General features: G+C 46.1%; 1 protein-coding gene across 1 annotated transcript in view; it reads left to right on the forward strand.

Annotated features, from left to right (window-relative positions):
- The window catches only part of LOC112104791 (probable G-protein coupled receptor 83), a 31,395-nt gene that overhangs the window by 9,148 nt on the left and 7,704 nt on the right, over window positions 1-14,543 (forward strand). Inside the window, exon 4 of the mRNA XM_024197331.2 lies at window positions 901-1,509. Coding sequence (XP_024053099.2) covers window positions 901-1,495 — 595 coding nt within the window. The 3' untranslated portion in view covers window positions 1,496-1,509. The remainder of the gene's footprint in view (window positions 1-900; window positions 1,510-14,543) is intronic.

The following is a 14,543-nucleotide window of genomic DNA, read 5'->3' on the forward strand; positions in this document are numbered from 1 at the left end:
ATCCCAAGCACCTGCTTCGTTCGCTGGTGCCTGGAGCCGGCCCTGGTGATGAGGGTTTGATTAATATCTGCTTGGAGATCATTGGCTGCAAAGCCTTAGAGAAGTAGCATTTTGTTACTTTTCTGCAGCTCCAAACATACCACAATCAAAATTATACAGCACTCCCCTCCACGTGCGCGTGCATACACACAAACACACACTATTTTTACACTTCTGCATACTGTATATTCAGTTTCATAACCTGTCCTGCACAGTTAGCCTTTGCCCCCCCCCTCAATTATCATTTATTATTTACAGCACTCGTAAGTGCAAGATGTTTGACAGACAAAGTCATGTTTTCTGTCCCAAGGAGCTCAAAAGAAGACACAAGTGGCACATACACACACACAGAGGGGGATATGGAGAAGGAAAAGTGTCACAAATATAAGGCGCGGGGTAATAAAGAATGCACACAAACATCTTGCAGTTACACTGTTACAGTATCTATAAGTAGTCACATCTGTAATTTATTTGTTTTTTCTAGTTGGGGGAGGGGGTTGGAAGTGGGGTGACATGAAAGACAGAGGTGGGAAGGTACTTCTTCCCCTCTTGAAGGATATTAGTTACTATGAGCGAGGTTCTGCCATCCTTCCATATGGTAGTATTTTACTATGGGAGTAGTCACACTGATTGCAATGAGGCTACTTGCATATTAAGGTATGGTTCAATGTACACAAGAATAGCAGATTTGGGTCCTATGGAAGCAGTGGTGGCAATACTAACTCTTGTGGATATCAAAGTGCAGCAGACAGGCCATTTATATTGTGGCCTGAAAGTCCCACACTGGTTTGGGAAATGCAGGAATTTGCATGAAGGTTTTTGTGGCCACATACTATAAAAAATACTTTTTTGTTTTGAAAGGGAAGCTACTGTCCGGAGCTTGTGTCTTCCTGATTTTCCTGAGCCTGCAGAACTGGTGTGGAAATACTTGGACCTTTCCACCTTCCTCCTCCTCTACCTCTTGCCCCTTCTGATCATCACCATCACCTACGCACACCTGGCCAAGAAGCTGTGGCTGCGCAATGCCATTGGAGACATCACCACGCAGCAGTACATCATCCACCACAAGAACAAGAAGAAGAGTATCAAGATGCTGGTGTTGGTTGTGGTGGTTTTTGCTGTCTGCTGGTTCCCACTCAACTGTTATGTAGTGCTCATCTCCAGCCTTGGCATCAAGACCAAAAACTCCCTCTATTTTGCTCTGCACTGGTTTGCCATGAGCAGCACTTGCTATAACCCCTTCATTTACTGCTGGCTGAACGAGAGCTTCCGCTCAGAGCTCAAGTCCTTACTCAGCATGTGCCAGAAGGTCCCACAAACACAAGACAATGTGTTGCCAGCTGTGATCATGGCCTATCGAGAGGCATGGATCGAGCAAGCCAGGTACAAGCAGAGGCCTTCCTCACAGAGCATTCGCTCCACCACAAATGTGCAGACAGTCAACACAGATTTGTGAGTTGGACATTCAAGGTGAGTTCAAAAGGTTTGGTGGCAAAGGGCTTTATTTATGATGCATCATTCGCGTCAACAGGTTGGGAGGGGAGTTTTAGTAGAGGAGTTAAGTATGCCAGGAAATGAGAGATTATGGATATTGTTGATCCAGAGGCATAACATGAAAAGGGAGATGTGATGGGGTATGCCAAGCCTTCACTGTCCCCTGCTGTGAGTATCACTGGCCTGGCACCCCCCTGTCTAGATAAGCCACTCAGGCTCAGATACTAACAAGACTTGATCCTCCAGCAGCTTGAAGGGTCAGGCAATGGCCAATCAGGAGCCGCCAGGTGAGTTACAAAGGCTTCCTTGCTTTGTCTAGGGGAGAGTGTGTGGTGAAATGAGGACAAGAGAGGAGCTTCTTTGGCTACATCTACACTACAGGTGGGAGTCGATTTAAGATACGCAAATTCAGCTACGTGAATAGCGTAGCTGAATTCGACGTATCACAGCCGACTTACCCCGTTGTGAGGACAGCGGCAAAATCGACTTCTGCGGCTTTTTGTCGGCGGCGCTTACTACCACCTCCCCTGGTGGAGTTAGAGCGCCGATTCGGGGATCGATTGTCGCGTCCCGACGGGACGCGATAAATCGATCCCCGAGAGGTCGATTTCTACCCGCCGATTCAGGCGGGTAGTATAGACCAGACCTTTGTCTGACGCAAGACTAAACATGCCCAGTTTTTTCAGTCTTTCCTCTTTTATCATTTTTGTTGCTCTTCTCTGGACTCTCTTCAGTATGTTCACATCTTTCTTAAAGTGTGGCTCCCAGAATTGGACACAGTACTCCAAGCTGAGGCCCTCACCAGGACTGAGTGGAGCGGGCCAATTACCTCCTGTGTCTTAAATACAATACTCCTGGTTACACACCCCAGAATGATATTAGCCTTTTTCACAACTACATCACATTGACTCATATTCCGTTTGGATCCATTATAACCCCCAGGTCTTTTGCAGCAGTATCACTGCCTAGCCAGTTATTCTCCATTCCTATTTGAAGCAGAATGGTGTTCAGCTCACTGCCACTGACAGATGCCTCCTCAAGCCAGGGGCGATGGATGCTTCCTAAAAGTGGGGGGACCGCGAGGTCTGTGGCTCCCTTCAGCTGCACGCATGGCTCTTACCCCACTCTGGCTTCCAGCCTGGCCTGGGGGTGAGGATTTGGGGGCCGAAGAGCACAGCTGGGCCATGATAAGAGCCATGCGGGCAGCTGTGGGGGGCTGTAGACCCTCCATCTGCCATGGGTGGGGAGGCCAGGGGACAGGGACACAGGCCAGGGGCTGCTCTCGGACCCCACCCACCCCGGGCAGGTGGAGGGGCCGGGCTCCCCAGCCTAGTTCTGGCTTCCAGCTTGGCCAGGGAGGGCAGGGCCTCGAGGGGAAGAGGAAGGGCGGGGCATGGCCCCTCCCCCCCCCCCCATTCCAGCACCCCTACCTCAAGCTTCTCCATCAACCAAGTGATACTAATACTAAACAATGATGGTGACAGAGCAGAGCCTGGCCAAACTCCTGTGGAAATAGGAAGCTATGTCATGTATCTGCTATTGACATGAATACATTTATTATTCATACAATGCCACAGATATCCATGTCACAATCCTGACCAATAAAATAGCATTATATGCTGTTTTTTTATGTCTAATGATCTCTAAGCACCTTGAAAGCTAACAGAAATGTGCATATTATATGGATAACTTCACCCACTATTGAGGTCCAGCCACTTTTGCGATGGAACATGGCAGCCATTTAACAGCTAATAACACCACTGCCAACAGGTTACACCAGAAAGTGAGGAAGGATCCATTGAAACTGCAGGGAAATTTAGGTAACCAGGATATAGTTATCTGAGGTAGAATTTCACCAGGACATCAATGCAACAGTGATTTGAAGACAGGACTAGGTATCAAGGACCCCTGAGCAGCTCTGGCACTGACTTGCTGTGTGACTTTGGGCATTATCTCCAATAGGTATAACTGAAGAGGACAGTTTACCCCTGCAATTAGAATTGACTTTAAAAATGTGTTGATGATGCAGGAACCAGAATGGAATCCAAGCCGTGTAGGAATTTGGGCAGATGCTGAGATTTCCACTCCAACTCTTGTGGAAAGTGCATAGATATTTTCATGACTGCAAATAGTTAAATGGAATCCAGCAACAAGCTCTGGTGTCAACCTTTTAAGAAAGATGTTGAAATAATAGAACGAAGAAAGTGCAGAGAAGAGCCACAAAAATAATTTGAGAGCAGGAAAAATGCTTTTCTGTGCTATTCAAGGAGTTCAATCTCTTTAGTTTGACAAAAAGAAGAACAAGAGATGAACTGATCAGTGTATGAGTACCTTCAGGGGGAGAAACATACCAGGTACTAAAAGGCTCTTTAATCTAGTGGAGAAAGGCATAACAAGGCCAATGGCTAGAAGTTAAAGCCAGCCCTATTCTAATTAGAAATAAGGAACAAATATTTAATAGAGAGGGTGATTAACCATTAGAACAGGGGTTCTCAAACTGGGGGTCCGGACCCCTCAGGGGGTTGCAAGGTTATTACATGGGGGGTCGGGAGCTGTCGACCTCCACCCCAAATCCCGCTTTGCCTCCAGCATTTATAATGGTGTTAAATATATAAAAAAGTGTTTTTAATTTATAAGGGGGGGTCGCACTCAGAGACTTGCTCTGTGAAAGGGGTCACCAGTACAAAAGTTTGAGAGCCACTTCCTTAGAACAAACAACCAAGGGAAGTGGAGATTCTCCGTCTCTTGAAATCTTCACATCAAGACTGGATGCCTTTCTGGGAGCTATGCTTCAGTCAAACTCAAGTTATTGGTCTCAATAATGGATGAATTTCTATGGCCTGTGTTATGCAGGAGGTGACTAGATGATCTAATGGCCCCTTCTGGCCTTCACATCTATGAATCCAGCTCAGTCTCCCAGTGCAACGTTGGCTCTGCATACAAGAGTAAAAGCAGACAGAACTGATTTTGGCAGCAACATTAGCAGATATAACACAGAACACACACACACAGTGAGCACGTCCATGGACTGTGGGTCATTATTACATTGCAACTTTTCAGAGTGGAACTGCACTTTAATATCAGGTCCTAGTTTGATTTGTTATAGTTTGGGATTTTTTATAACAACATTAATTGAGTGAATGGATTTACACTGGCACTAAGCTAGAGGCCATGAATGTTTTCTCAGGACTGTAGCATTTATTAACTTAACAGTGATATTACTCTATAGCGTTACTGCCTGTTACATCATAGTCTCAGTTAAACAACCGAGTTTACAGGAGCACAGCAACAGTGAGGATTTTATTTTTTCCTTGGAAAGATTAATCTAACTATGCTGAAGTAACTCCATTAGCTAGAGGGAGCTACAGAGACAGGAAAGGAGAGGGAGACACAGGGTGACAGAGTCAGGAAAGAAGAAAAAGATTTAAGAGCATTCAAAAAGAAGGAAAACATTTTTGCCTGTCTGACACCTAGAGGCAGCATGCTTCAGCAAACAGCTCCCTGCACTCTGATTCAGGAGACTTGATTTCTATTTCCAATTCTGCTAGTTGGCCTCAGGCAAGGGACTTCCCCTCTTTATGACTCTGTCTGTCTTGTCTATCTAGACTCCAAGCTCTTTGGGCAGGGACTGTCCCTTGCTATTCATTTATACAGTGCCTTTGTCAATGGGGCCCAGATCTCGATTGGGACCTCTAGGCACTACCATAGTGTATCTAAGTACCAATAACAAATACAGACATTTTTCTCAGTGTAGGCAGGTATTAAGGGTAATTTTTTTTATTTGGTCCTGCATACAAATACTTACTGCCCAATGCAGATAAACCCCGCCCGAGGCAATTAAGCTCTGTTCCCGAGTCCCTAGGCTCAGAGAAATACATTGTTCTCAGAGAGAGATGCTTTTCTTATGTGAACGTCAGTGAAAACAGAATTATTCCAAGAAATACTAAGACATTTCAAAACGACATTAAGGACTCATTTAGCAGACAACAGAGCAGGAAGACAGGCTGCAGTAAACTAAGTGTCTCACAGCAGGAAACTTACGCTGGCAAATACCAATTCACTTCTGTTAACTACTGGGAATAGGTTTTTGAACTTTTTATTCAAGGAGGGGGTAGAGAAGTGCATTAAACTGAAAACTTTATCTGGCAAACATCCCATTTTACCTAGTATCAATAAGGCAATAATGGGGGAATTATATTGTACCAGGCCAAAAAGTGCAGATCAATCTGAACCACAGCATCCTCCATGGACATAGTCAGTAATGTATTGTAACCTCAGAGGAGGCAGTATGGTCCAGTGGATAGACAGGGTACATCCCTGGAAGTAAGATGACCTGAGTTTGAATCCAAGCTCTGCCATTGCCCTGTTTCTTGACTTTGGAACTGGAATGTGATTGAGAGCAACCCCTGCAATAAACCAGACAGATAACTTCTAATAAACAGGCTTTCAATTTTTAGTAGCATCAGAGTTGAGCTCACGGCTTGAAAATGTATGGTGGGTCGCATGCATCCAATGGGTATATCAGAAATATTTTTAAAGGCAGTTCTTTTTGGAAGGAGAAGCCTCTCCCTTTAGATTGGGGAAGGGTAGGGGACAGAATGAAATATACTGGTAGAAGAGAGGGACAATGCTAACCAGAGACAGATACATAGAATATCTGGAGAGGGCTCCGTTTTCCTGACACCAGTTCATTCTCCAAACCTGGAGACTTTTCTCCTTTTGATTCTTATCTATTTAATTTGTAACCATAGAACAAAAAAGTTATCTTTCTAGTTCTGAAATCACACCCTGCAAAACCTATTGTTTGAATCCACTAGCTTGGAGCCTTCAGAGGTCATATATCATTTGACCAATTTGACAATGTAATCAGCAAAGGAAATTTCTCTAGTGACAGATAAGATATGGTATTGGGTGGTTTAAAACCGAAGATGTAGAAAGTAGATGAGGATTCTTCAGGTAATAGAGTGGAAGAGTAGAGCCAGAACTAGAAAACTGATTCCCCCCCTCCACCCTCCCACCTTAAGCATTTGACCTAAAGCTTTTCTAAGGCCCCCAAACTGGGCAAATGCCTTCTACTGTCCAAAGAATCCTTTTCCAGTAGCTGACCCCCCATATCATAGTTCTCTGGTTGGGAATATATTTTATCACAGGCCTTGGGGCTGTTTAATTCAGCTGATAGTGACAGGGCTCAACATCTCTCTCTTGCGCAAGGTTCTTTAAATGGCAGTTCATCTTTGTTCTCCCTCTTAGTAAGTCTGCCTGCTGAAGACTCTTAATAAACAGCCTTCAAGATTGTATCAGTGAAGTGCCCAGGTTTCAAGTGCAATCTGCTAAATTATAAATCCCCGAATGAGAGTTTCATTAGGAAGGGTTATTAAAAAAGGAGAGTATGGCAGATAGAGGGTGAAGCAGATAATGTTTTTATATTAGCAAAGATAGTTTTGTTTGTTTTAAACTCCCAGAAGAAAAGTTCACGGGATGGCCCAACTGCCCAGTTGTGTATAAAATCTATCACACCACAAACTAATCACCTCACTGATCACAATGCAAAGTCATAGCTGAAAACAAAATGGAAGAATATTTTCCCAACAGGCAAAGGGAGGGGCTTTTGCCATATGCTGCAGTAGTAAAATTAGAAGGAACATCTGTATTTTCTCTCAAGCATGACCTGAAAGAACTCCTTGGAAGGCAAGATCTAAGATCACTGGATCCCAGCGGACAACATTGCTTGCACACCACAGTCATAGAATTCAAGGCCAAAAGGGACCAGCACATCAGGTAGTCTGATCTCCTGTATCCCAGGCCACCAACACTGCACAGCACGTGCATGCTAAATCCAAAACGGAAATTAAACCAAGCCTTCAGGAGACAAAATCATTATGTGCCACAAGCAGAGAATAGGAGGGACTGAGGTGCACCATACCTACAACTAAAGCACAGAATATTCCTTTATCTTCTGATATGGACACAGTGCTAATTGAATGATAAAAATACCAGTTAATGAATATTTTTGTTGATGTAGGCAAGAAGTTTGGGTTCACTGTGATTAATGAGGTCTTATTATTACTACAAATATTCAGATGACCACCACGTGAAAACATTTACATATCCTGAACATTTTGCTGATTTTAACACAGGATTATTCTTCTGAAAATCCATACCTGACAAACATGTTAATTATTTGTAATTCTTTAGTGTCTTGCTTCAAAAATTTTCAGTTCTCCATCATGGCACAGAAACAAGATTGTGTGACTTAGGCCTGGTCTACACTAACACCCCAATTCGATCTAAGGTACGCAACTTCAGCTACGTGAATAACGTAGCTGAAGTCGACATACCTTAGTTCGAATTTACCGCGGTTCAGACGCGGTCCACACGCGGCAGGCAGGCTCCCCCGTCGACTCCGCGGTACTCCTCTCGCTGAGGTGGAGTACCGCAGTCGACGGCGAGCACTTCCTGGTTCGAATTATCGCGTCCAGACCAGACGCGATAAATCGAACCCGGAAGTTCGATTGCCAGCCGTCGAACTACCGCGGTAGTGTAGACAAGCCCTTAGAATACAGACTAATCTAAGCAAACATTTCACAAACAACTGTGATGAGATCCCCTGGATGCAGCTTGGGACTGTGGGACTGCAGTACCCCCTTAACTCTCTAGCCTGGGCTGTCTCTCACAATGCTTTGCTAGTGACAAGCAGCAAACCCCTCCAGGTGCTGTTATCACTCAGCACGACCACAGGTGGAGCCCCACACCCAGCTAGATTGCATGAATGCTCCCAGAGCCACTCATGAATCACACAGAGAAAGGCACCAGCCAAATTCCCCCAACTCTCATGTCCTAGTCTCTGGGGATGTAATATCTAGGCAATTCCCCAACTCACAGCATATTTTAGTGACAACCATACAACACATTCTCAAAACTTCATATGGATTAATGATATACATATTTAGATGGAACAGTAAGTTTCAGCAGATCATAACCTTTCCCATGATACCTTACATGGCATGCTTTATATGCAATATCACAGTTCTATACAAATGATGAATATGGGGGCTATAGGGTGCTCCCTTGGGGTGTAGAGTGTCACAACAGCCAAAAGTCAATGGGAGTTGAGATTTTAACTACCATGTGTGCCTTTGGAAATCTCCCCAAAGCCAATTAATATATGACTATTAAATATGTTCAGATACCCTTTAAAATAACCCACCAAGATGCGCATCTGCCTAAAGTGGGTAACCTTGGTATCTGAGCACCTTGTTGTAACCGTTGTCATTTCTTTCCCCATCCCTCTCTACAGTTTGTTATCCCCACTGATCACGCTATATCTAATATGAGATCTAAGTTCTTTGGAGAAGGGACCATCTCTTTCTATATGTTCTGTAAAAGTTCCTATCATGCTTTGGGGTACTATAAAATAATCATAGCAACAACACAAATATTGACATCTTTCATGTGAAATATAGAACTGGGGATTTGACTAGTTGTGGTTCTTAAAAGAGCATATGAGCACTCTTTGTAGGCAGTGGGGTGTTGGCCTCAGTCCTCTGATCAAATTCAAATTCCCATGATTATGTTGTGCCTGCCCTAAAGTCCTCTTGTAGTTTAAACTACAGAAGTTCACTAATCTTGCTTGACACTATTAGGCAATATTGCTGGTATAGAATGGCTGCTGTGGTCCATCCAGAAACATCTTCCATTTCAGTGAGTAATCCTTATACAGAGTCAATAAAATGACTTGGGATCCTTCCATCTGAAAAGATTCTATGGGAATGCAAGTTATTCTGTTATCACTGTCAGCTGCATGGGTACTGGAAGACTGGCTCTGTTAAATCATAATTACTTTGCAGTCTGTAACAGTAATTATCGACGCCTGGATGAGATTCAGAACCCAACAGGCTTTCCACATTGCGAGAGGCTTCTGTGTCACTTGAAGGTGTCCACATTAATACAGCAAAAAAATAAAAATAAAAAAAACCCCACCAAGACACCGATAGCAGCAATTCTCTCACATTTAGGTAAACAATAGAATGTGTGATAGAAAAAGGGTATGCCGGCTGGTTTGACTAGCAAAGAAGAGTGGCAAGAAATTGTATCCACACTAAACTCATAGAATAATAGAATATCAGGGTTGGAAGGGACCTCAGGAGGTCATCTAGTCAAAGCAGGACCAACCCCCAACTAAATCATCCCAGCCAGGGCTTTGTCAAGTCTGACCTTAAAAACCTCTAAGGAAGGAGATTCCACCACCTCCCTAGGTAACCCATTCCAGTGCTTCACCACCCTCCTAGTGAAAAAGTTTTTCCTAATATCCAACCTAAACCTCCCCCACTGCAACTTGAGACCATTGCTCCTTGTTCTGTCATCTGCCACCACTGAGAACAGTCTAGATCCATCCTCTTTGGAACCCCCTTTCAGGTAGTTGAAAGCAGCTATCAAATCCCCCCTCATTCTTCTCTTCTGGAGACTAAACAATCCCAGTTCCCTCAGCCTCTCCTCATAAGTCATGTGTTCCAGCCCCCTAATCATTTTTGTTGCTCTCCGCTGGACTCTTTCCAATTTTACCACATCCTTCTTGTAGTGTGGGGCCCAAAACTGGACACAGTACTCCAGATGAGGCCTCACCAATGTCAAATAGAGGGGAACGATCACGTCCCTCAATCTGCTGGCAATGCCCCTACTTATACAGCCCAAAATGCCGTTAGCTTTCTTGGCAACAAGGGCACACTGTCGACTCATATCCAGCTTCTCGTCCACTGTAACCCCTAGATCCTTTTCTGCAGAACTGCTGCCTAGCCATTCAGTCCCTAGTCTGTAGCAGTGCATGGGATTCTTCCGTCCTAAGTGCAGGACTCTGCACTTGTCCTTGTTGAACCTCATCAGGTTTCTTTTGGCCCAATCCTCTAATTTGTCTAGGTCCCTCTGTATCCTATCCCTACCCTCCAGCGTATCTACCACTCCTCCCAGTTTAGTGTCATCTGAAAACTTGCTGAGAGTTCAGTCCACGCCATCCTCCAGATCATTAATGAAGATATTGAACAAAACCGGCCCCAGGACCGACCCTTGGGGCACTCTGCTTGATACCGGCTGCCAACTAGACATAGAGCCATTGATCACTACCCGTTGAGACCGACGATCTAGCCAGCTTTCTATCCACCTTATAGTCCATTCATCCAGCCCATACTTCTTTAACTTGCCAGCATCTGCATGCACTAGACTTCTTATAATAATGTATGTATCCTTTTTATTGGTCTAAAGTTCTGAAAAATACATGTAATCTGTCCTTGCTAGAACACAGACTAAGACCTGAATCAATGAAGTACTTAAAACACATGCCTAACATTTAAGCATATGACTTCGGAGGGACTAATCATGTGCTTAAGTACCTTATTGAATTGGGGTCTTAAGCAATAAGGAATTGGGGTCTTAAGCAATCTTTGTATAAAAGATCAAGATGCTCTACTGTTGGACCCAAAAGTGAATCTCTAAGGCCAGGATTGTCATTTACTATGTTTGTCCAGCACTTAGCAGAATGGGGCTCCAAATTGGCAGGGCTGTAGGCATTACCATATATAAATGTTTAATAATAACAATAATAATCTCCCCTTACTGTTGGTAGTAATAATCCCCCTTACTAGATATTTTCTTTCAGACTTCCAGTGACTTGAGATGCGGGTGCTGTGGCTCAGAGATTCCAAGCCCGGAATGGTTAAATACCCTCATTGTTAAAAGTTACACTTTATTTCCAGTCTGAGTTTGTCTAGCTCCAACTTCCAGCTATTGGATCATGTTATATCTCTCTCTGCTAGATTGATGAGCCTATTATTATTTGTTCCCCTTGTAGGTACTCATAGACTAATCAAGGCATCCATTAGCCTTCTTTTTGTTAAGCTAAATTGATTGAGCTCTCTGAGTCTATTGCTATAAGGCAAGTTTTCTAATCCTTCAGTCATTCTTGTGGCTCTTCTTTGAACTCTCTCTAATTTGCCAACATCCTTCTTTACATGTGGACACCAGAACAGGACACTGTATTCCAACAGCCATCACACTAGTGCCAAATACAGGATTCCCCTGTTTATGCATCCATGGATTGCATTAGTCCTTTTAGCCATAGTATCGACCTGGGAGCCCATGGTCACCTGATTATCCGCCATGATGCCCAAATCTATTTCACAGTCACTACTTCTCAGGATAGAGTTCTGGATACTTACTTAAGGTGGGGAAGATGGAGAGACACAAATCCAAGAACTCTCTCTGGTCATGATTGCCATTCATTTAGAGTTGAGTGCCCAGTTTGGGCCAAGTACAAGTGGCCCCTTCTTGGCCAAGGGACAGAGCTTCTTTCTGGGTGATACAGTGCAGTAGGGCATAGATGTTGAGGGAAGCAGGCAGCTCTGTAACATAGTTATTAGGCTTTTAAAGTGGAGTTTTGGGGTGGCGGGGAGAGGCGTTCAAGGAGGTTTGTGTGATCCTGACCTTTTCACATTCTGTAGATATAGTTCTGAGTTCTGTACCTTTGACACTTCTCAATGATAAATCATCTAGGCAAATGGGTGATTTGGTGAATTAGTCATTGGCAAGCAAACCCCAGAACTTCCTCTCCTGTACCCCAGTTTCACTAGAAGGCAAGCCTGTCACATTGAAGGTTTGGTGAAATGTCTGTTCCAGTGAAAATTTTGGAGCACAGGCTGATAGTCAATATGTGAGGATTCAGGAGAGATGTGTCTAATGACCAATTAACAACATGGATTTATTAACTCTAGCTCAAGCCAAATGAATCTAATGGCCTTCAGCATAATTACTGATGAAATAGATAATGGGGAATGTGCTGCAGAGGATATTTGAATTTCAGAAACACGTTATACGGTCACACTACATAGCGAACAAAGACGCAGGAAAAATGCCAGCTAGATAAAGATAACCCACCATGAATTAGAAATTAGCCGATGAAGGAGAAACAATATAATCATTAATTGTAGCCCTTCGAATGTGAAACAGTACCAAAGGCCTGATTCAAAGCCCACTGATGTCAATGGAAAGATTTTCATTGATTTCAATGGGCTTTGACTCAAGTCCCAAGTGTAGCAAGTATCACAGGGGTCACTATAGGAAACTACACTGAATTTTTCATTAATGACCTAGAAGAAGGTGCAAATGTAACCATACTTAGATTTGTTCCCACCAAGATCACAGGAGGGGAAGCAAACAGACAAGCAGTTTAGAAGCAAACTGCAAAGATATTGTTTACAAAGAGCCAAAATCACTGTTTCAAATAAATAGGTCCCCACCAGGGCCGTCCCTAGCCATTTGGGTGCCCTACACAGCCCCCCCATGGGGGGGGGGCTGTGTGGGGCCCCAGGCCTCCCCCCCCAGGGTCTGGGAGGCAAGAACTGTGGGGGGCCACTTTTGGGGGCCCCACATGCCCAGAGTGGCCCAGGGGATTAGCTCCACTTCCCTCACCCCGGCCCCAGCTGTGTCGCTCGGGGGAGGGCGCTTAGGGGAAGGGATCCCCTATTAACCGGCAGTGGCTGGAAGTGGAGTAGCCCGTCCCAAGCCCGCTCTACTCTGCCAGCTCCCAGCCGTGGCACTCCGCTTCCCGCCGCCGGTGAGAGCCGGGGGCGATCCTTTCCCCAACCCGAGCAACATGGCTGGGGTGGGGGCAAGGGAAGCGGAGTGGGCTGGGGCCGCATCTCTCCACTTCCCGCCACTGCTGGTGAGTGCGGGGGACGGTCCTTTCCCCACACTCACCAGCGGCGGGAAGCGGAGCACCATGGCTGGGAGCTGGCGGAGTAGAGCAGGCTGGGGCCGGGTTTCTCCACTTCCCGCCGTTGCCGGTGAGTGCGGGGTCACTGGGGGAAGAGGTGGAATGGGGGCAGGCCGGGGGCGGAGCAGGGGGGAAGGGGAGGAGGCAGGGCGGAAGAAGTTGTCCGAGGCCCCACACCCTCCTAGGGAAGGCCCTGCCCCTTGCGGGGGGGGCCAGCCGAGGGATAGGGCTGGTCACTGGGGCTGGTGCTGCCGCGTATGCAGCACACAGCTGCGTAGGGCACCATGAAATTTGGGGCATTTCATGGTGCCCTACGCAGCTGTGTATGCTGCATATGCCTAAGGACGGCCCTGGTGCCCGCTGCAGCAGAGAGTGAAGTAAAAGCTTTTCTCTCAGGTCAGGACAACTTGCTCTACAGCTCACTGGCTGAACGGTAACATGTCTGCTTCCCATAAACAGGGCTGGTCTTACCATTAGGCGAACTGAGGCGGCCGCCTCAGATGCCAGACTGTGGGGGGCCGGGGGCGCCAGTAGGACCCAGAGTGTAGAAAATTGTGTCTGCTGCATATGTATTCTCTCTGCTCTAGATGCACAGAGATGGTGGAGTGCTGTGCTGGAGGAAGGAGGGCACAAGAGACATAACAGGCAGGCAGGAGAAAAGGTGAGAGGGAATAACAGAAAGCAGCAGTAGCTACAGGGAGAGAGAGGAGGAGGAGCCTCTTATGTACCTCTCTAGCACCGCCAGGAGCCTGGACTGATTAACACCAGCTTCTCAGGGAGCTTCCTGTTTCCTGCTGCTTCCCTGAACCCACTTGAGGAGAACAGGCAGTCAACTGAAGTGGTAGGAGCCAGTTAGGCCCTTAAGACGCTGATATCTTCCCTCACTCAGGCCCTGCTTCTAGCCTGCTTATTTGTCCCTGTGACGGGGCAGCACCGCCCCGCACCAGCCCCAGCAGCGTCGGTCCGGTAGTACTGACAGCGGAAGTCCCGCCCCGTCTGTACTGGGCATGCTCCAAGTGCTCTGGGAGTATAAAAGGAGGGAGCCCAGCTCAGTCTGGGCTGGCGGCCGCAGGGGAAGGACCTGACCGGGAAGCTCCTGTGGAGGACCAGCTACCAGCTGCGGAGGCACCGGGGACTGAAGCCTCTCCAGACCGGCTCGAAGCCCTACTACAGAGGAACCCGGGGAGGCGACTGACCCAAAGGCCCGCAGGGAACCTAGGGACTCATGGGAGACCTCAATGCTCAAGCC

The sequence above is a fragment of the Terrapene carolina genome, unplaced genomic scaffold (assembly GCF_002925995.2).
Source record: "Terrapene carolina triunguis isolate 2854851 unplaced genomic scaffold, T_m_triunguis-2.0 Scaffold131, whole genome shotgun sequence".
Taxonomy (NCBI): Eukaryota; Metazoa; Chordata; order Testudines; family Emydidae; genus Terrapene; species Terrapene triunguis.